The 22,472-nt window shown below is 35.5% G+C and overlaps 3 protein-coding genes across 3 annotated transcripts; 2 read left to right on the forward strand and 1 right to left on the reverse strand.

Annotated features, from left to right (window-relative positions):
* The first annotated feature begins 7,418 nt into the window (after positions 1–7,418).
* Positions 7,419–13,763, forward strand: LOC105618779 (nucleoporin NUP188 homolog). The gene is made up of 6 exons (XM_012200311.1): positions 7,419–7,447; positions 7,648–7,864; positions 7,967–8,434; positions 8,520–8,644; positions 8,743–9,271; positions 9,351–13,763. The coding sequence occupies exons 1-6, from the start codon at positions 7,419–7,421 to the stop codon at positions 13,761–13,763; spliced, it is 5,781 nt and encodes a 1,926-aa protein (XP_012055701.1).
* A 1,265-nt stretch (positions 13,764–15,028) lies between these two features.
* LOC105618899 (mesoderm induction early response protein 1) lies at positions 15,029–17,820 on the reverse strand. Its single transcript, XM_012200429.1, has 4 exons — positions 17,665–17,820; positions 16,352–17,407; positions 15,868–15,995; positions 15,029–15,668 (listed from the first exon to the last, which is right to left on the reverse strand). The coding sequence occupies exons 1-4, from the start codon at positions 17,818–17,820 to the stop codon at positions 15,029–15,031; spliced, it is 1,980 nt and encodes a 659-aa protein (XP_012055819.1).
* Positions 17,821–21,035: 3,215 nt separating this feature from the next.
* Positions 21,036–22,079, forward strand: LOC105618780. The gene is made up of 4 exons (XM_012200312.1): positions 21,036–21,236; positions 21,316–21,445; positions 21,543–21,874; positions 21,978–22,079. Exons 1-4 carry the CDS (start codon positions 21,036–21,038, stop codon positions 22,077–22,079), a joined length of 765 nt encoding a protein of 254 aa, XP_012055702.1.
* The last annotated feature ends 393 nt before the right edge of the window (positions 22,080–22,472 follow it).

Below are 22,472 nucleotides of genomic sequence, written 5' to 3' on the forward strand. Positions count from 1 at the left end.
GTTTACTACACTACGACGACTAATACTACTTACTTCTTTCTTTCTTCTTCTCTCTCTCTCTCTCTCTCTCTATATATATATATATATATATATATATATATATATATATATGATAAAATTGTTTATTAAGAGAGAAAGGTAGTCACAAGATGTTAATGCTTGTGTTACTAATGTCCGGAGAACGCAAAGAAAAATGTGCCTCTACATTTTACTGCTCACAGTTTGTTGAAATATCGTGTTCACTACTTTTATCGAACAAAATGACGTCCACACAGATAAAGGATAACATAATATTGCGATAATATCGAAAATATATATTTCATCAAAAATCCGTGAATGATAAAGATTCAGGATTCTAGGAAGATTAATTATAAACGAAAGAGAAATAATAAAACAAAAAATAATAAAACAAGAAAAACGCACGGGAATTTTATAATAAATTGCTTAATAATGTCATTAAACGAAGGAACAGAATAGTGTCGTTAAACGAAGAAAATTTATTTGGAATTACATATTCTCTTTCGAAAATAAGCATATATTTTGTAATATGTTATTTGAAAATCGATTCGTAAGAAAAATGAGATATGCGAACACATACACATGCGCGCGTGCGCGCGTTCTGATGAAATAACTGAAGCCATAGATTATTAAAACCTGGATAAGATTTCTAAATGCTAAAATCGGATATTTCCCAGATATCTTTCTCTTCTTACAATTTAACAAGAACTTTGCCAAATCTTATAATGAATATGCAATTTATTATGAAAACAAATACATATGTATTAATAAAAAAATTATTTTCAATTAGATATATGAATAGCATTTAATATTTAATAAAAAATACATTACACATTCGGGCAAAATTTGACATGTATTTTTCACTATGCATAGCGCAACTTTAATACAAGTGATAAGATTACTCTTACAATATTACATCAGAAGAAACAACTGCACCAGATTACTTTTGATGATGAAAATCACAGTAACTACTCGATCTATACCAATTGCTGAATAGAGAATAGTTCGCTCAAGGACTGCATACTGTAGTAGTGAACTGTGTGTATCAATCCTGAACAGAGAATAGTTTATCCGGATTGCACACCGTGGAAGCGCACTATGAAGTGAGACCCATCAAAAGGTTGTCGAGCACCGACAACCAAACTTGCGGCGTACCAAATTACACGGGCACATGCATCCTAGCGGAGGTGCACCGGACATCCGCATTGCCATGTACAACCGCAATGTGGGCATCGCCATGACAAAAGCGTGAAAATATTGACACACTCGGCCTAAATTGCGGAAAGAAAACGTAAGCTTCTCGCTTACGTCGAGACGTAAGAGAAAAGAATCGCGACGTAAAATTAAGTCTCAATATAATTGAAATTCAGAATTATTTGTGAAATGAGTGTAATGTGTCTCGCAAAGACACTAGAAAATTTTTCAATTAATGATTCAAGAAAGTGGATTAGCAACAAGTGTGCGAGGGATACAATGGAGAATTCACAATGCTACGTCTAAAGAAATTTGTCATCCCATTAGACATTTCTTCGAACACTTTTTCGAGAACTGAATCGTGAGAGTGATATCCTTTCATTCGTCACGAATGAAGCAAGCTCGTTTGCTGGCACGATAAACACGAGCTACGAACAAATTACTGCACTTATAAAGAAAGTGTATCACCTGTTACAGAATTGGATTACAGATCGAACGCTTGTATAATCAGCATACTGTCGTTTGTCTGACAAATCGTTCGTTGGAATGAATTTGCGTTCAACAAGACAGGCGCTAAACGTGATTAAAGATAGCACACGATCGGGACAATCGGGACGCGTCGACGTGAGCGATGTCAAGGGAAGGGAAAAAGGATAAAAATTATCGCCGGCATCGAGGAGCAAAAGGGTTAATCGATCGATCTGCGAAAACTTTTGCTTCGATAGTTCGCATAATAATAATAATCGCGACGCGGTTTTCTGCCTCGCTTCTCTCCTCGTCACGCACGTCGTGCCGACATCGTGCATACGGTGTGTCGCCCGATAAAAGAGAAGAGAGCTTTCACTCGACAGAGAAAGCTGCGAATGGGAATACGAAACGCTCCGCATTCAAGACGAACGTGCACTGGTCGCAGCGACGAACAGCGTCTCCGAAGTGGCGCCCGGCGCCGCGACGCACGATCCGCGTCGGCGCCCTGACACGCGACCACTGCCGCCTCTTACCCGCAGGTGAACTCTCCCCGTTCGCCAATTCGCGTGTATCCAGTTTATGATTTTTAATTGGCGGCGTTGTAAAGAGTTAATTAACGCAACGCTGCGCGGGGATTTATCCATCGTTACACCCTGCACCGATATCGTCTCTATATTAATTCGGAACAGTGCAACAATAGCGCCATAACTAATAACAATCGCGAAATCAACACAACTGTTTTATATAAATATTAATCTTTTTTTTTAACGTTGTGTGTAACTTGTACTTCCATTGTCAAAAATCACATGCGATAACAATTCAAATAACACAACATCAAAGTTGTAACTGCAAATTGTTACTATATTTTTTTTATATTCCAATCCGTTATAATAATTTGCTCAACGTGCACGAATTACAAATCTGAAATCTATATATATGATATCAAATATAAAATGAACATAAACTGAAAATAAAAATATTTATATATTAAAACATATATTATTGCAGCGAAGTCGAGAACAGCGTAAATAATAATAATAAGAATAATATGTAACAATAAAAGTGATATCATATATTGTTAGTAGCTATTACGTGAGCATTATAAATCAGCGATTGTTGCTAGAAAGAAGCAAAATATGATGTTCATTCTCGCTTGCAGCGTTTTCAGGGCTTACGTGTCGCCTAGTATATCCCACGACATTTCGCGGACGAGACCGGCCGTCAACGTTCTTCTAACCGAGTCGCGGATCCTAAGTGTGATAAATGTCGACGACCCAGCTCGGTGGCAGTAACGTTCGCCCTCTTCACCTGGCGCTCTCGCGAGCGATTTTTCTTTGGCATGTGTTATGCACCGTAACTCGCTCCTTAATGCCCGCTGGATGAAGCAACTATTGATCATCGAAACTTTTTTTCTTCAAAATAATCACTGTGTGGAGATAAATAACGTACCGAGTATGCAAAGCGAAACGAAATTGCGACCGTTAATTAGCAATATCAAGTGGTATGATCAATCGCTATTTAATTGACGTTGCCGTGCGAGTTTCATTACCTTCCTGAATCTAATATCCGGGATCGTTAAATCTCCAGCTGAGGGAAAACTAATTTCAAGATGGCCGGAGTGTTTATCGTTAAAATATAATGCCAAGAAGTGGAACGGCTCTACGACTATTAATCTTGCCAGCAAATTACGAAAAAGAAGCAATTTTCTTGTAATTTGACCTCATTTCGAAAACGTAAAATATATATCAATAATTTTGTCGCTTTGATATAGTGTATTTTAAGTTGATATTCTAAAAAAAGTTTTTTTTTATATGCGTATCCACATAATATAATATTTAATATTACACACAGGGTGGGAATAAATTTAATGTAGTACAACCAGACCGAGAGATGTTTGTATAAAAATTAGTGCAGAAAAAACTTTTTTCGTCCAAAATTTTGTCAAGTGATATCTCTTAATAAAAGAAATGAATTTTAATTTTAAAGAAACTCCTATTTTTCTATCAAAACAGATCTCATTAAATATTTCTATGTGAATTTATATACACATTTCAGCAAACTGCGCGCCGAAATTTTTTTTTGGTCTCGAAACACAATCATGAAACAGAGTAGTAATATCATGTATTTAATTGATCAATAATTTAATAATTTTTGCTGTTAATAAACATTTTTATAACAGTATTAATAATCTGATGTTAATAAGAATAAAATTACGAATAAATTTTAATTACTTTGTCACATCTTTAATTCTGTCTCTCGTATAGACGTTAACATGATAAAATTGTACAATTAGTGCTTTCCAGCAAAAGACACACTGTAACACAATGAATATTTCATTTTTGTTTAACATTGATAAACAACAAGAATATAATTCATTATGTTATACCGTGTCGTCTGTGTTTCTTGCTGAAAAGCACCCATAGCCTTTTCATGAATCGTATCTTTATTAAGAGAGTGCACGCGATTTTCAAACTTGACTTTCTTGTAAACAAAGCCTCGAACGGAAAAAGTTTATTCTGTACTTTCGACTTATTTTTATACAAGGAATCACTCCGTCTAGTTGTATTATAGATTTGTACCTATCCTTTAAATAATACAGAATGCAACGTATTTGTAAAAAAAATATGTCGACGTTCACTCGACAATCACTCGAATATATTATTCCACGAAGTAATGCAAAACGGAATTTTCAAGCAGGCAAGAATAATCGTTCTCATGAAGTATCGTGTTGCCTGAAATGATATATACAGCGTGTTTCTTCCTCACCGGATTTCATTCCCGTATCTTGAAGGATTATTAATGACGGAAGGAGTACGCCGCGAGAGAAAAAGCATTCTATCAAGATAAAGGCTAATTCGCCCGTAATATCCGTCAAAAAAAATCTCTGTTCTTATCTCTGAACAACTTCCTTCTATAATATAATATATTCTTCAAGTTGCCAAAACGCTTCGCTCGAAAGCAATATATAACACACACGCAAATAGGATATCTTATATATCATGTCGTAGACATGATATAAGAATATAATATATTCCATTTCCAAGGATGCACAGTCATCTTGAACATAGCGGCTGCTCTTTGACTAATCAAAACGTTGTCCCAAATTGTAAAAAGGAATTTGATTGCTATCATGTGCATTCCACTAACTTTGAGAAATATATTCTAATTTAATCCGCCGTTATGCGTAATGGAATACCTTATATTTTTACTATGATTCTAGACTTTACTTGACTTCCGTTAATAACAAATTCTTGAAATCATTTCAAAATGTCGAGGCTAGTAGTTTTTAAATAAAAAAATCTAAAATTAGACAATTTGAATTGTCCGAAATTCGTACGCTCAGACATGGCACGTCATTGCACAACAGTGAAAATGTTTTCATCAATTATTAAGCCTTGTATCCATAATGCTAAAAATCGGTCCGAGATCTTGGAAGAAAGAATTAACCAATCGCAATGGTCATGTGATCAAATTGTTCAATTGTGATTTGTTAATTTTTTCTCTATCCGAGATCTCGGACCGATTTCTAGTTTCGGACCTAGAAAAATAGAAGAGAATAGAGGCCTTCTTTTTAGCTAAACTTCTTGCACAGTTCATCTTTCTTCTTTTTCTCTCCACATTGGAAAGAAAAAAGAGAAAAGATAAACCATACAAGTTCAGGTAAAAAGAACAGGTCTCTATTCTCTTCTATTTTTTTAAACACATTATCACTACTTTACAATAAGTGCCATGCCTGAATAAGCGAGTTTCCGACAGTTCAATTGGCTAACTTTAACCTTTCTCTTTAAAACTACTATTTCTTAGTTCTATTGCTTATGGCATGATGACTCTCATATGCTGTACACATGCTGATTGTACACACACAGTGTCACACAGTCACAGAACCTATATAATATATCGATTCCAAATGACGAAATTGGTAGAAAAGTTTCCAAAGCAAGTATACTACTATTTGGTGAGTTGCCATTGCCTTCCGAGAGAAGCTACGAAAAGCTACGAGTGTACAAAGATTTTCGAGAAAGATTTTCTGCCGAGAATCAAATCCCGGATCCCTGGTAATAAGCCGATGTCAAAAGACATCATTTTGACATCAAAATGACAATAAAATGACGTAGCTTGCTATCAGGGATCTGATAGAGGGTGTGTTCTGCAGTGAATATCGAAATGCACCCATAGCAGACCAGTGCGCTGTGTGCTATGCCACGCTCAAAACTCAAGCAAAATAAGTCATTATAATATTAAAATGATGTCAAAATGATCACTAAGGCCCGATTGCACTAATGTTCGATTTTAAGCGAGGCTCTGTCTCTGTCTCTTTTTGACTTTAAAACAAGACAGATAGAATTTTAAGTCTCGCTTAAAGTCAAAGTGACATTGGTGCAATTGGGCCTAAAATCATTTTTTAATCATTCCAATTCATTTTAATGTTACTTTAACGTTATTGTGATTTATTGTTCTGCTTGGGTACTATAGCTTCAACATTTTGATATTAGGATTTTCGTCTTGAAATGATTCAGGAATCTACTATTAATACGAAGTCTGGGACACCCTATATATTGAATGCATACAATTTGTTACTTAAATAACGCTAACCCTGAAAATAAAAATCGGAGTGTAAGAAAAGTGGGATAAAAAGAAAAAATGACAAAAGCGTAAACGAAGCTTCTAGGAAGCGAAAATTGGGACAAAACATAAAAAAAAATGTAAATGCCTCCTTTATATTTCGTTGTTTCCCAATTTTCACCTCCTAAAAACTTCGTTTATGCTTCTATCACTCTTTCCATACATTCGACTTATACTTCGATTTTTATTCGTCATGCATAATTAATCAATCATAATTTCCATATTGCTCATTATTCTACAGGATAATTCATACTTTAGGATCGTAGTTTTAAGCACTTCGTCGGCAGAATTCGCAGATCTTACTTTTCGTTTCATCACTTCGAGACAACATGGCGAGAATCGAGATTAAAATGCAAAACGTTCTCGAACGAAAAGTATTCACATCGATTATATCTTGCTCGTCATGAGTACCGGAATTTATTGAAAGAGTAAATGATTGCGAGTATAATTGCTGTTATGACTAGATTTACCTCGTTAAACGACCGCATTTATCGATTGTCGACCACGATCACGATTTTCACAACCTTTTGTTGTTATACGACGCGAAAGGACTGAATTCAAATTTCAGAAGAACTTGTAACGCGCCAATTCGGAACTAGTTCAGTTCGGTAGCGACATCTCTGACCAAAGTGTAGCATCATTTTATTCTGGTTCAAAATGCTCTGAAGATCTATTTTTAATAATATAATAGTCGATTGTAAAACTTATTTATGAGGTTGCGTTCTTTAATAATATCGATGAAGCACCTATTATTAAGAAATAAATATGACCTCCAGATATAAAACATCTTTTTAAAACATCTTATGTTGATAATATCAATTCTTCAATCGCATTACTTCACTTTCCAACGCGCATGTGCGAAATAAAGCAACACCATTAACAACACTTGCTGCTCTCTACTTCCTTTATTCATTATCGCCCGCCAAGGCGCCAACGTCAGGTTTAAGGTTATGTAGTACCTGATATAGTACTGCTAAATTTATATATAAGTTAAAAGTCATTAGGATTGTAAAATAGAAAATATTTTCTTACGACCACACGTGGTTTATTTATTTACTTGTACAAAAACTGCAAATTTTGACAGAATTTTGAAAAAATACGGTGATATTTTCAACATGGAAGTAGCTCCAATGGGCAATTTGCCGTAAGTATAAATATATTTTTTCTTATATGATTTTGGAAAATATCTTGAATATTTTGAAAGAAACAAAAACGTTAATTTTATCAATATTATTTTACTAATATCTTTTTCCTTTTACAATAATTCATAAAGGATCTTATCAATCTGTTTATATCAGAATACAATATAAAAAAAATAATTAAATAATAATTATTTACGGAAAGTTGCAGCAAAGATTTATGGTCTATCATATCCGGTACAACATGCTGTTGTGCTAAAGAAACTGTCGAAGAAGAAATAAAGAATGCCACTGTTTTACTCAAAGAAGGGCTTCAATTTTTTAAACCATATACAGATGCATCATTGCAAAATATTTCTAAAAGAGATCCACCCCCTTTACAGCAAATGTATGATTTAATTAATAAACTTGCTCCACTCCTTGTAAGTATATTGTTTTATATTTGCATAATATAAACTGTTTTATAAATTTTATATATCACAACTTAATTTTAATATCTATATCATATTTTTAATTTATTCCAGAACTTGGATGCTACAATTACCTGGGATCTGGTATGCAATTTCGTGTCGTACGAATATAGAAATTGCGCAGAGACCTTTGCATCGCAGCTCTCGGATCTTACTTCTATAAGAGCATTAATCGATGATATTTGGAATTTTTATTACTCGGAAAGAGTGACTTTGATAAAATGCCTTAAACTTATGATTGAATATAAAGATAATAAAAGGCATCCTCATCACAAAGAATTTAGAAAGTTTCTTAATGAGATTTTGGTAGGAAATCTGCTTGAATCTATACGAAAACAAATAGAAGCATTGAAGTTTGTGAATTCTCCTACACGGTCGCAATTCTGTACAGAAGATCATTTACATCAATTATATAATAGTACTTTAATTGAAATGCGCGAGCTACTTCATATATTGACTGTGATTGTACAGGATGTACATATTCCTAGTTACGAATTTGCCAAGTTTTATGGTAGCATTGGGGTAAGAGATTTGTATTTAAATTTTTCATATTTTTCATATTTTTGAGAACGTTAGAAATTTTGTGTAAATAATAAACATTTTTTAGGGAGAACCTAGACGATTAGTCAGTACAAAAAGTCATGAAGATAAAGAAGCTATCACTAAAAAGATTGAAGAGATACAGTACAGTCAAATAGCACTATTACTTGTAACATTGGATGTAGACAAACAGTAAGTTATTGTCATATAGTTATTTTATGTTATATATTAAAATTTTTATTGTAATAATTTTATTTGTATACGTTTTATTTTATTTTTGTGTCTTTTAGTACTGGTATGGATGACTGGATAAATGATGTCAGAAGTAATATGCAAGACATTTTTGAACATAAATGTGTTCGTGAAAGTTCACCACAAGATGGACCGTTACTTTTATCATGGATGCTAGCAAATTATGCGATTGATCCAGACAATATAGACACATTAATTCGTTTCAGACCGTTTGGCATCAAAGCCATACAACTTGACGTATTTGAGTATCTGCGAGATTTGATAAACTGTGAAATGTTTCAAGAAGAGACCCATTATGCCGAAGTCGTGCGAAGCAGCGTTTACAATCTTTTATCCTTAATGTGCGTCTTTATGGATGAAGATCGATTAAGTGCTTTAAATGGTATTTTCGATGCCCTGGCTGCCATAGTAAAGTTTCCAGAATGCGCAACTAGATTCTGGGCGGAACAAGGTGACGGTTTATGGTCGATTTATAAAGTTGCCAAAGAACTATATCCTTACAAATTTGAACCGTTAACCAAGATAGCTATTGGTCTAGCATCCACAATAATTACGAGTGCCAAAAAGGTAACATATAATTATACATATTGAATTTGTTTCATCAAATATTTAATGTCATACACGAAATCAATTATTCTTTATTTAGATTGCGTCGGAGTTGAATAATCTACAATCTCTAAAAATAGAGGTTTCTCGCCAAAGAGATTGTAGTAAACCATTGCAGCCATACAAAGCGGATTGTATAATTCAAGAGAACTCATTTACTATAGCTAGCAACTGCGTGCGCGAGAAAATTAACGTGTTATCTGATGAGAAAGAAGTAGTATTGTTTCATACAAAGGCGAATTATTGGAACGCTTTGCATCATAAAATGGAACAGTTATTTTCTCAAGCAAGTCGTGGAATTACACATATCACGGTGAATGGAGATAATTTACCGGAAAATGTTCGTCTAGGCCTAAAATTGTTGGAAGCATTATTGGCTAAAGATATTGAGATACCATCGAGCATAGTTATTCCTACAGAATTAAGTTTTGAAATTATTAATCGATTCTCATATCCAGCACTACCAACGAATCTGTATAAAATCATTGCTGTATGCATCAGCATTTCATCAAAATTGGTTTTGAGATATCCCGAAGACATTCTTTCGCGAACGCGATCCGGTGTTTATCCAAAATTTAATAATTGGAATCAGAAACCGTTATACTTTGCGGAAGCGATTTCCTTCGATGGTGGTCTCATCGCGTCGTGGCTATCAGGAATAGAAACCATCGAACATACGTATCCCATTCTGTGCGCATTTCTAGACACATTGTACAATTATCTAATCGCGAAGCACAGTAAAGAAGCTATGTACACTATTGAAATACCGGGCATGGTATTTCTGCTGCAAGCTGTATTACCCAAGCTGGACTCGTGGTATTTTGAATCAAACGCAGAAAGAATTGATTTATGGCTGAAGAGTATGTTTTGTATTCATCGAGCCTTGGATTCAACTTTACCTAAAGATGATATTCGCAACGAATTACAACTTGTTGTAGTATACAGTCTGCTTTATTTAGAACCGCGTCACGCACTGCTGAAATTACTTCGAACAGGCGAGCGCACGTTGCACAATAAAATGATTTCGGAGACAAATTGGATCAATGGAAAAGGATTCAAAACTATCAAAAGTGTAGAACTAGCTCTGTCGATAGTCAATCGATTATTAATGTTCAGAAAATCTCTGGGTCTAGAACTTGGTGACAGATCGCCTCTCGAAATTGCTTTGTACTCCTCTCCGAGAGTACCTAACGGACTTCTTATAGTACCAACAATTGTTAATTATCTGTATGTTTGGTTTAGTCCTTCATTGCAGAAAATGGCTGTAAGATTACTGAAGAAATTTGCGGAGGAATTTTCTATGTCTTTGCTCGTTTGCATGGGAATGGACGGAACATCTATAAGAGAAACATTCGCATTTCGATTAACTCTACCAACATGCGCGATTGAAGTCAAAGTCGCTATTTTAGAATTGGTTGCCGTATGTCTGGAGAAACAACCTGGCTTGACGGAAGCTCTCTTCAACATCATGCATCAAGCAGAACGCAAGAGAATCTTCCCACGTCCAGCCGACGAATTTCTTACTGAAGGTTGTAGTCAATTCCTGGATTCATATTTAGAACGAATGTATAAGGAAGACGATATTGTGTGTGATAAATTGTACGACAGCACAATGACAGTATTGCGCGCCATGTGGTATCATAGAAATGAAATCCTTGTCAATTTCTTTCGGAAGCGAGAGAAATTCTGGAGCCATCTATTCGCGCCGCTTTTTAAAACTTTAGTGGCGGGTGCGAAGGGCTATTCTCAATTGTTAGATGTAATTACATTGGAATTGTACAAAAGTCCATTATTAGAAAATAATTTTTCAAAAAGTTTAAAGGAACTATTGGACAAATCTAAGGATCATTGGAAAAAATTAGCTATGTATGTTCTCGATGTTCCTGCAAACAATGAAAACGAGAAGGAACAGCATACAAAGCAAGATAAACTCATAGAACCATTGTACGAAATTAATTTAGAGTCTTGGTATCACTTTATTGTTATGCTCACCGATGATCGAACGGCGAAAAATTATCCGATTAATGTAACACAGGCACATCTGCTAACTCAGTTGGCCTTGGATTCTCTATTGGAGCGAGTGAAGGAACCTAATGATTCCAGTAGTGGCAAGATTCCGATGTTATTGGCTTCTTTATCTCTGAGATGTATTACTTCTTGGAAACAGATGTGTGTCGGTGATTCGAGGATTTTTAAAACCAGACTATCGCAGCTGACACAAGAGATAGCGCAAACTTATCGCGGTTTTGGAAAGGCCCTACGACAGACAATGATATCGTTACTTCTTGGATGCGTGCAACTGGTCAAAAGTACTTTAGCCGAAGATTCGGCAAGTCTGGAATATCTTTTAGCGCACTCTTGCACGATCGCTATTTATGAACTAGAGGAATTGAAGAAAGCTGCCCTTCAATTAGAACATCGAAAACAACAATTTTCTGTCACTCTTACAACTGATGAGAAAGATACACAGAAAAAAGCTGATTGTTACAGCGCGGAGACACTTCGTGGTATACGAGAGAGTCTACCGGCGACGTTAGCTATCAGCATGGTGACGCAATTGTTACGATCATATGTTGAACGGAATGCAAATTTCAAGCATCGTCTAAGAGCTAGTTGTGTGCAGCTTCGTCAGATGATACCTGAATTGATGGTATGTGTCGGTTATACTCTTCAGAAATATCCGTATCTGAAGTTTAGTACAGCGGCTCTGAGTTTGTTAGGCGTTATATCACGTTCACCATATTGTCCATATCCTATTAATGATAATGACATCGCGAAACTCTGGCTGAGCTTGATTCCACCAGCAGATATCTCCAATAGTATGCTCGATTCATTATATGATGATTCGGTAAATGGTCAGTGGCGTTGCCAAGATTGGTGGCCATTATACACACTGGGTTTGGAATTTCTGATAGGCCTGGTCAGCAGCGAGACGCACATGATGTTTGTCAATCATGTAGTTGTTTTCTTAAATTCTCATGAACATCAATTAATGGTGGTATCCACATTATTGAGACACACTGCCGATCTGCTAGCCGCCGATCTAATTCAATCACTGGTCGCTCTTATACATGCTACAGCCACGCAAATATACATTTGGAATGCAATTCAACCAAGTGTTCGCGAAACTCTTATTAAATGTATGTATTTGGCGTACGATAGTACAGTAAACCTGCTGCTGAGACCGCGGATACTTAAATTTATCATTGACGGTATCAGCGTGGAGAGTGCCGAAGAGCTCGAGTCTTGCGACAGTCGGTTACCCAGTGGTGAACTGAAACTGCTGGTGAACAAATTGATTGTCATAAATACAACTTGCGCGTTAAGCTTCGTCCACTTCTCGCCCAAGTTGAATACTCTGGTGGATACGATATATACTCAGGATTACTGGTACACGCCAATGGCCGAGATGAACTTTGGACCTCCGCAAATGAGCATGAGTTCCGGTCCGCGGCTTACTTATGGTACAATAATCAGCTCGACACAGCTGTTTACCCAAGCTCTTCACTCTCGTTCGCAGCCCGTTGCTGCTTCATTACCCGCGTCTTCAACATCGCAACCTGGACGCGAAGACAAAACAGATTCTGCAAAGAAAGAATGGGAACGTGCCGCACCAGAAAATCTTCGTCGCATGCATACGAGTAAGGATTTACGACGAATAATTCACGCGGCCTCTGGTTCAACTTCCAGAACGTCTAACATTGGCAGAGAATTCCTAGGATACGTCAGTGGTCTAGATGTCACAGTACCATTACTTAGCAGTCCTAGACTCGTGCGTCGACCGTATGATCCACTGATATGTGAAAACACTATTCTTTCAAGAGCAACTGCTTTGGCAACTGGTAGACATGTCACGAAAAGTAGTAGCAGTGGAGCTGCTGGAGCTCCGGGTAACGGTAGCCCAATCGTAGCAAGAAATCACAGATTTAGTGATCCATGGTTTGAATCCATGGATGAGAACAATACACGATTAGCATTGGAAATCAATCTTATCCTGATATTGTCACAGGCTCTGGAAGGAGTAAAAAGCCCCAGGCTCGCTTTGCGAGATCGTCAGCTCATAGCACGGGAGACTGCTACCGAACTAGGAGTTTTCTTCGATTTTCTCGAACACCGCGGTACTCCCGATATTTGGCAAGTAAAAGGTTCTCTCATAGATGCGGATACAAGAAGTTCCAGGACGATTCAAGATACGAGTGATCCGACGCAAATAAATTTACCAGCGAGACTTCAAAAGAACAGTACTATTGACAAAGCACCGGTGTGCTCGCCCGACCACGAAAATTTTTCAATGGAGATGAACCGAACTGAAACACAAGAGAAAAGACTTGACGATAGTGTCCTCACTACTGGCGTTTTCAAAACGAATGTCAGCAGTGTACAATTCTTACCATTAATGGGAAAATTACTTAAGACAGTTGTTGAGTCATTGGACTCGACACAATTTCGATAAACAGTATTTTTCAAAAAACATAATTCTTGATATATATAACTCATTCTCAAATGATATATGAATTCAGAATTTGAAAACTAAATCTACTAGAATGATGAATATAAATGAACATTATAAATAAATATCAAGAGCTACGTTTTTAAATATTAAAAGCTACCATTTTTACATGACTGTAAGTAAAGGCATAATTAAGTATGTATAATAGAGCACTTAGCGTGTATGTTATTTTGTAAAAGATTTAAAAAATATTTGCAAATGTGTTAATTGATAACGTCGTAATAAACATATTAACTTTTTTCATACATCGTGTATTATTAAATATATAGGAACATTCGATGAGGAGTAAAGAGGCCAACAGGAATCTAAAGAATATAATATTCAACGTTTCTAATTTAGCCTGTACTTTTTTATATCAACACTATTTATAAATGATAAAACATAATATAATGCGTATCCAGTAAATTAGAAATATTTTGTGTTTCTTAAATAGATTGCTAGGAAAACGTGAAAATACAAACTATATAATTTTATACACAGCCAACTACTTAACGAGGGAAACGAATTAGGATTGCTATTAATGCGTATTCTTTACATTAAAATAATAATGACCATGTTTCTATTAACTTTCAGTTTAGCTTTATCATTCAACATTTACCAGATTTCGTTTTTTATTGAACTAATAAATCATATTGTGAAATTCCGCACGATACTTTTTACAAATTTATTGCCGATCCGAAGAATTTGTCTTCGATAAATTGAATCATGATCAATTACATATTAACTATGCAATACAATGATTTATCCATGAAAATTTACAATCGCAGTACATAATACTATTTCACTTCTCTGTCGAATACTGGCGCTCCAGTCTCCCAACAAAGTCTCTTTTGAAATGCGTCCTTCTTTTTGTATGGAATAACTCTAAGTTCATAAACAGATAGAAGAAAAATAGAGAAAGCTACAATGACCCTCGCTCGTTTTGCCGCGTTTATTTTCAATTTGTATCTTTAACCTTACATACAATATATGCTCTAATCTTTCACGCAAAAACGCGTCCTTCCATCTCTCATACCACTATACAACAGCGCGCACTTGCGCCAAGATTAATAATTATATTACGCGCGATACAGTATAAAAATATAATCCTTGATATTAACGAATATTATGCGTTACGACAATAGCGATGGTGCAAGTGCCGAATTAGGCACTCCGCGCAAGGACATTCGTCGCCTTTCAGGATGAACACCTGAAGGTCGGGTTAGACGCTAAGGGGGCAGATGAGGTAAAATGTTCTCGGGCGAGGGTGTGTCATGAGAATCATTGCTTCTGGATGTTACTCGTTGATGATAGTAATTATTCGGGACAACAGTGGCGGCAATAGTAGCAGCAGGAACGGTAGAACTAGTGGTAACTGTATTTGTCGAGCCAAGACTTGTGACCATTGCTGTGGATGTAGTGGCTGTGGTGGTATTTATCGTTATTGTTGTAATGACTGAAGAGGTAGGTTGACTTCGGGACGCTAGACCACTCCACACTAGGGGATTTACACAACCCGAGTCAGACGAAGGACAGTCTGGATGACGAGTCGATGGTGAACAATATGTCGGTGTGATTAAAGCGCTGGAATTACATATTGAGGATATGGTAGTCACTGCTGATGTTATTAAGGGCGGTGGTGGTGGAGGCGGTGGTGGTGGCGGTGGTGTTGGACCATTAACATCCGCCAATGGATCAATTACGTTTCCATCCCAAGCATCTGTTGATTTGGACTCGTCGTTGTTGGTCACGCTGGTACTCGATCTTTGCCGCTTGGTATCACCATAGAGCAAACAATGAACATTTGGTGAGCTACTGCGATCTCGCACTCCCTCTTGCTCCTCGAGGAATCGGTCCATATAGTCCCTGCTTGCGATTTAATGGTTCTGTCATTCACGTTTGCAGTAATTGTATTAATGAAAGCAATTATATTGTAAAGTGTTAATTGAGTAATGTTATTCTAGAATGTTAAATTTAATATTTTAATAGATTGTAAGTAATATATCCATTACAAAAGTTTTCGTGTTTTAATGTAAAGATTTAAAATTGCGATAGAGAAAATACTCACGTGATACCGGGATGCAGAGCATATTTTTTCTTTTCTAATCGCGCTTTGTACGTAAATATGTCATGGCGCTCCGTTTTCTTCCACAAATAATAAAATTGTACTAACTCTCCGACCGATCTGGTTCTCACCTGAAGAAAGGAATGTTTCATTATAAAGTTTACTGTCAAGTTTGAATCATCACAATACAGCAATAACTTGTACGTATTAAATTAATTGTATAATATAATTATTGTATAATATAAATTTATGCATTTTAATTTCATTGGAAAAAAATTTCTGTAATAGTACTTTTATCGCACTTGTACCGTACAATGGTAATGCTTTTTATATAGTTGTGAAAAAATTAAGCGATAATAATATTAGCAATGCAAAATTAAACCTCAGTATTTTTAATTAATAAATTGGAACCATTCTATTCTCAACGTTCACTTCAATCTTTAATAATGTAAGACTTAAGGTTTAATTCTACACACATACCGCATACCTTATTTTTTTGTATAAGATGAAAATCCTTTCCATAAGTCCGCAATCCGGATTCAAAATTATGACATTCCTCTTCTGACCAAAGACTCACTGCATCCGTAGGAGGAAGTACATTCATTCGTCGTCTTCGTAATGCTTCTTCAAGGTTGTAGCCACATTGTAGTAGGAGATACAAAGCCTGCTCGTCATCTCTAATATGTGATCCAGCCGGCAATGAGCCGCCCTTTACCGCTGGAAGTTGCGCGCGTTCTAGGAACTCTTCTGTATCTTCCTCGGATATATGGCTGGGATCCCATAACATTTTATCTTCATTCTCATATGGCAACGCATCGTCGTAACGACACAAACCTTCTGGTATCGCTGCTTGATAATCAGTACCAACCATGATTGTTTTCTTCCATTCCTCCTCGTCTGGACTGTAGTCACAATCGTCTTCTTCTTCTTCACTCTGCGGCCTTGAAACACTCCGTAACAATCTCGAACTGCCACTGCCTATTCCCGCACTGACTATCCTATCTTCTGAGCCATCGATTGCGCCACTGGCATTACCTTCTTCGATAGTGCTATCAGTAGCACTAGCTCCCCCTAAATTAACTATAACACTGCACTCAACAGCATTAGCACTTCCCGTTGTAGGTGACGCTCTATTTTTCTTCCTGCTTCCAGTTCGAGTACCCGAGCAATCTTCGGCTTCGGCATCTTCATCATCGTCCTCATCGTCATCGATTCTACGTTTCCTGTTATCCCTGCTGCCAGCACCAATGCTGCTATTGCCTTTTGTCGTTGATCCTGCTAATACCGCTGTCTTATCCTTTCCCTTAACCAACATTTCTGTGTAGAATTGTTTAAGGTCTGGCTCATTACTGGTTGCATCAGCCTCGTCATCATCATCGTCGTCGTCTGCATCGTTGTCACCTTTGTCCGAGTAACGCTCCTGAGTCTCGGGATTACCACTTCCAGATGGTAGCAGCATGTGATCGGAACTGTTGGAATTCTCCGTTGAGGGATCACCGTATCCGTACATGGCAAGAAGATCTTTCAGTGGCATATCACCTTCCTTGCTCAAAGAGACAAAAATAGATCATTATTACATCGAGCGTACTTTATGGACTAAACATGGAATCTCACTACGAGAACGCACTTTGAGTCCAAAGTGTTGCGGAAACTTATCATAATTGTAATTATTTATGGGCTCGATTTTTTCATTTCTCAGGCTTGATCCTAGAATAGTCGGGATCAGAACTTTGTTACAAAGTGACAAATGTATAATATATAATGTGCAAAGTGTTAATATCAGATACAGTGGAGATATACCTTTTGCAAGTTGGACAACTCGTTGTGAGAATCCTCGCTACCTTCTAAAGCTTCTTCCTCGTCCAATGTTCGTTCGTCATCAAAATCATTTACCATCATTTCTGTTGTAGAACCCATATCATAATCTCGATCTGCCCTGTAAGGAACGCATACCATTAGAAGTGATATCGTTATGAACGCATTCCTTTGCTATGTTCATTCTTTTTCTACATCTTTCTCGGTACACAAAAAACAAAGTTACAACTTCTACAGTTAGTCGCTACGTAAGTGGATGCGCACTTACATGATTCTACAATCCCTATTCACCGAGATAGGAACATAACACACAAATGGTATATACACACATCAATGCATAGACGTAGCACCGGGAGATGTATCACCACAATTGTACATACAACTACGTTCCCCAAACAGTCTGCGTTGTGCGAGCCTTCCAAACACGGAGACAGGAGTCGGTGTGGTGGGTTTTTGACTTAACTTAGTTCGACTTCGACATTCAACGTAGGCGGGATAAAGACAGGTTTACATTCGGAACGCGGCGGGTGTCTAACCTCAATCTGACGAGTCACAGTGGTACTCACAACACAGGTGTCACAGTCTTGACACCGCGGCAATTGACATTTCACGAAACGTCACAGGATATCGGCCAGCCCGTCTCGTCGGATACTTCTCGTTCACTCTGTGAGACTACGCGAGTCTTTCCCTGCAGTCTTCGTTCGCAGGCGACAACAAACCCCGTCTCGACTCCGAACATACGAAAAGTCAGAGACACATAAGGCACAACATTTCATCGAGCAGAAAAACACGCGACTCGCAACATCACGCAAGGTATGCCACATACGGAGATCACAAGTTTACGGGCGAATCAACCGAAAGACGCACACTCTCCATTATTTGTATTCGTAACATTCATCTCCCCCCGAGCTCTGCCTCTGCGTGGTGTTCAGAAAATGGACGCAGCCGAATGCAGCCGAGAGCGTCGTTGCTTCTCGCTCCCTCTCAGTCCCTCCCACGCAAAAGAGAAACAAAGCGTCCGCGTATGTAATTTCAAATCCAACATGATTGGCTCGCGAACGTAACAAATAACTAGATAGAGGCATTTCGGCGTTTTGAGACTTGGGAGTTAAATTTCTTTAAGAATATAGCATTGAGAATGATAGCATTTCGATAATTATAAAAGCTGTATATATTTCTATTAACGAGAACTTTGATCAGTTTTTAGTTATTAGGAGGTTGCATTGAAAGCCGTTAGTTTCTGAATCTTTCCCATGGCTCGTAAACATCGTGAAATGATTGATTTATCGATTTCGAGCCACTTCTTGAAGTATTTGAGCACGGTTTTCTTTCAATAGAGTTTGCGGTTGTTCATCTTCGAATTTTTCGATAACTTGGCTATTCTTTGTGAACGTTACAATCATCACTTTTGAATCGTCAAAATCAATCTCTACATAATTTTCCAATGGAGCGGATTCACCATAAGTTTCCGCAAGCTAATCGACGAGTTTCAGCTGCACTTGTTTTCAAATCAAAGTAGTGTACAAGTATATGTCGGAAAAACAATTTATCGCGTTTCGCGTTTAATTCGGTAATAGAAATCAAGTACATTATGTAAACAAAGGATAGCGTTTGTTGACTTGGATTTTATTGGGAAATGTTCACACTTTCAAAATGACATAAGTAACAGATCTCTGACCACAGAGGCTTCCTTTTCACGCATGATGTGCATGATACATTATTTATCCTTGTTTAATATTTAGTGAATAACAAGGATAAATAATGCAGCGTATAATAATGCGCATCATGCATGAAACGGAACGCAGCCAGAATACGCAGCTAGAGTCATTTAAACGTAAACAGCGGCTAATTTAATCGGTGTTTATGTTATCAAATAATACCTGAATAATTAGATAATAGATTAAAGAAATGGTAACTTATTAAGTAATTATATCTGTATTATTTTATTTAACTTCATTGAATTACTAATTTTTTAATTATTATTGAATACATGAGAAGAAAGAAAAAAATGTATGTATAATTATATGTATATAATTAGAAATTTTATTTTAGACTCTCAATTAAATTAATCGGAACTTCATCGAAATTTGAAATTATTCTGAGATACCTTCTTTTATTTATAATATATAGATTTATTAACGGTAATAATTAATAATAATAATGTTAACTAAAACAATATTGTTTTAATATTTTATTTATAAATATACATCGATGATTATTGTAATCGCTCATATTATATTATTATAACCACTTAAATTATCTCATAATAATTGTTTATTTTATAACATATGTATATTGGTGCGTTCCAAAACTCATTCTAGAAAGCTACTTTGACTTTCACTCCATCCACTCTACCTGTCTTTTCATTACGTTCATTTGATATCTTCCACTCTATCTAATACATTTTAGCCATGACCGTAATTGCATACAAGTGACTGAAACAGCGTTTCGAATATTTGACAAGGCGTGTCCATTATACGAAAAAAAATTAGTACGAAACGTTTTGCATACGTTCTAAAGCATGCGAACGCAATAAGTGAGTGCATTCATACAAATACGCGCGTGTAAATAACTAGTGTTCCTAATATTGTAGCACAAAAATCGCAAATTTGATAAAAATGAGTAATATATTTGTTATTAAATTTAAATTATTATTATTATCAGTTTTATTATTATGTTTTTTATTTTATTGATTCAATTATTGATAATAAATTTTTATGCAAAAAATTGTTTGAGCATTTTTGGTAAAATGCTATTTACGGCGTTATTATGCTACTTATTACTATAGTCTGTTTATGTATATTTTTCAGTTCCAGAAGAGGAAACAATATATAAATATATATCGTTAAACCCATTACATATTATAAGGAACTTGCATAACTGATTACTTATTTAACATCTCTATAAATTGTAAGTATAAATAAACTACAGTAAATGGAGTACAGTAGAACTCTGTTTCTATCATACTCTACATTTATGTCCATTTCTATCAATATAAGTATTAACTTTAATCTTAGTTTAATTTACATTTTATTCCTTACATTTCTTTCCTAATTCTTAGAACTAGAAAGAGATAAAAAGCAAGTTAAAGAGTAAATTAACATTCATTTCTACATTGGTAGTTATATGAATAAATAACATTTCTGTTACTATTATTAGTTGATATTTACTGAATATTATTGGAACTAACAAATGGTGATAGAAGAGAGAACTATACCTACCTCTGTTATCCAAACCATTTGGTTATCAGAATTATCTGCTAACATATTTGAATAAATGGAGTCCTGTATTATTGAATTCTTTGCTTCATTTGATATGTTGATTATGTTTGATATTTTGTTTGCAAGTGAGTCAAGATGCATTATGGAAAGAAGTCTCCCAGCATGGGAACACCATCTGTGTATTCCCATGTAACCACTACTCGCAGCAGTGCAAATCTCAGATCATCAAGATCTGCTCGCAGTGTAAAAATTCCATGGTATCAAAAACCAATAGTGACGCATGCTTACATACTCGACATTCAAAGAGGTGCTATGTTCACCGCTGTATTTTCATTGGTATGCATTTAACAAAAATAATATTTGAAAATGCTTTCTTGTAATATATTTAAGTAATATAAAATAAATATTCTTACAGTGCCTAGCCTTTTTCACGATATGTACAGCCATTTTTGATATCTACTGTCTGTCACAAGCTGCACCTGGTTCTACACACTATGGATATTATATCATATCATATGAATTTGTTTATGTGGGCAATCAACATAGTAAGGCCATTTTTTATTAAAAAAAAAAATTTTGTAAATATAAATTTCAAAAATTGATCAAAACATAAAATCTTATATCATTTGTTTCTTTTTCCAGTTCGAAATGCTCTGATCGTGGCTGCATTGTTCTCGATGTTGGGTGGAATAGTTATCTTTGCGACTTCTTTTATATTGATCAGAGCTCTGCGAAAAGAACATGAAAAGAAAATGGTACCATGGTTGTATAGTTTTGCCATTTTCACAATTTTTCGATTCTTTGCTTTTATATTCTTCAGCATTGTAAATGACATGATATTTGCCTATAATATTATGATGTGTCTTCTATGGATAATATTTCTCTGCATTTCTGCATATGGTTGGCTTATCGTTTATTCTTTATATCTTGAATTATGTGATCTAACAAGATTAGAAGATCTGGCTCATCTGCGGGTATGATATATTATTAAATTAATTATATCGTAATCGAAACGTATATTACAAAAATCATATGAGTATAAAATAAAATTTAAATTTAAACGTGTTATTATTTCAGATTGGTACAATGCAATCTCTAAATGCATCAACGACACATTCTATTGCTGGTTCTCGACCTACAACGCCTCATAGTGCAGTGTCAACTATGCCTGTTAATTAAATAATGATATATATATATATATAATACCATACATAACATATACAATAGATAAAAAAGGTAGTTGTATGTTTTTTGAGATAATATTTTATAAAAAAGAAGAATATTGTCGTTTCTTCTTTTTTTTTTTACAAAAGAAACAAATTCTTTCTATACGTATATAATTTTCTATCTTAAATTTATTTTGATAAAATCGTTTTGCAATATTTCTCTTTTTTATATAAAATTATTTTTAAAAATGGTTTTTTTATACATATAAAAACCTTTTTTATCAACCGCATATATATATATATATATATTTTTTTTTTTTTTTTGTATATATATATATATATATATTTATTTATATAATAAATAAAGTAGTATAATAATTTATTCTAATAAATAAATAAACTAACT

Source organism: Atta cephalotes (genome assembly GCF_000143395.1).
Source record: "Atta cephalotes unplaced genomic scaffold scaffold00018, whole genome shotgun sequence".
Classification (NCBI taxonomy): Eukaryota; Metazoa; Arthropoda; class Insecta; order Hymenoptera; family Formicidae; genus Atta; species Atta cephalotes.

What these genes read in the sequence shown, in the direction of transcription:
- LOC105618779 (XM_012200311.1), top strand. Translation starts at nt 7,419, where the DNA reads ATGGAAGTAGCTCCAATGGGCAATTTGCC. An exon ending in GCTCCAATGGGCAATTTGCC is followed by an intron (nt 7,448 to 7,647) that starts GTAAGTATAAAT and finishes ATTTACGGAAAG; the next exon opens with TTGCAGCAAAGATTTATGGT. An exon ending in ATAAACTTGCTCCACTCCTT is followed by an intron (nt 7,865 to 7,966) that starts GTAAGTATATTG and finishes AATTTATTCCAG; the next exon opens with AACTTGGATGCTACAATTAC.
- LOC105618899 (XM_012200429.1), bottom strand. Translation starts at nt 17,820, where the DNA reads ATGGTATGCGTTCCTTACAGGGCAGATCGAGATTATGATATGGGTTCT. An exon ending in AGTTGTCCAACTTGCAAAAG is followed by an intron (nt 17,408 to 17,664) that starts GTATATCTCCAC and finishes TCTTTGAGCAAG; the next exon opens with GAAGGTGATATGCCACTGAA. An exon ending in GCTCTGCATCCCGGTATCAC is followed by an intron (nt 15,669 to 15,867) that starts GTGAGTATTTTC and finishes TTAAATCGCAAG; the next exon opens with CAGGGACTATATGGACCGAT.
- LOC105618780 (XM_012200312.1), top strand. Translation starts at nt 21,036, where the DNA reads ATGCATTATGGAAAGAAGTCTCCCAGCATGGGAACACCATCTGTGTAT. An exon ending in TCACCGCTGTATTTTCATTG is followed by an intron (nt 21,237 to 21,315) that starts GTATGCATTTAA and finishes ATATTCTTACAG; the next exon opens with TGCCTAGCCTTTTTCACGAT. An exon ending in AAGATCTGGCTCATCTGCGG is followed by an intron (nt 21,875 to 21,977) that starts GTATGATATATT and finishes TTATTATTTCAG; the next exon opens with ATTGGTACAATGCAATCTCT.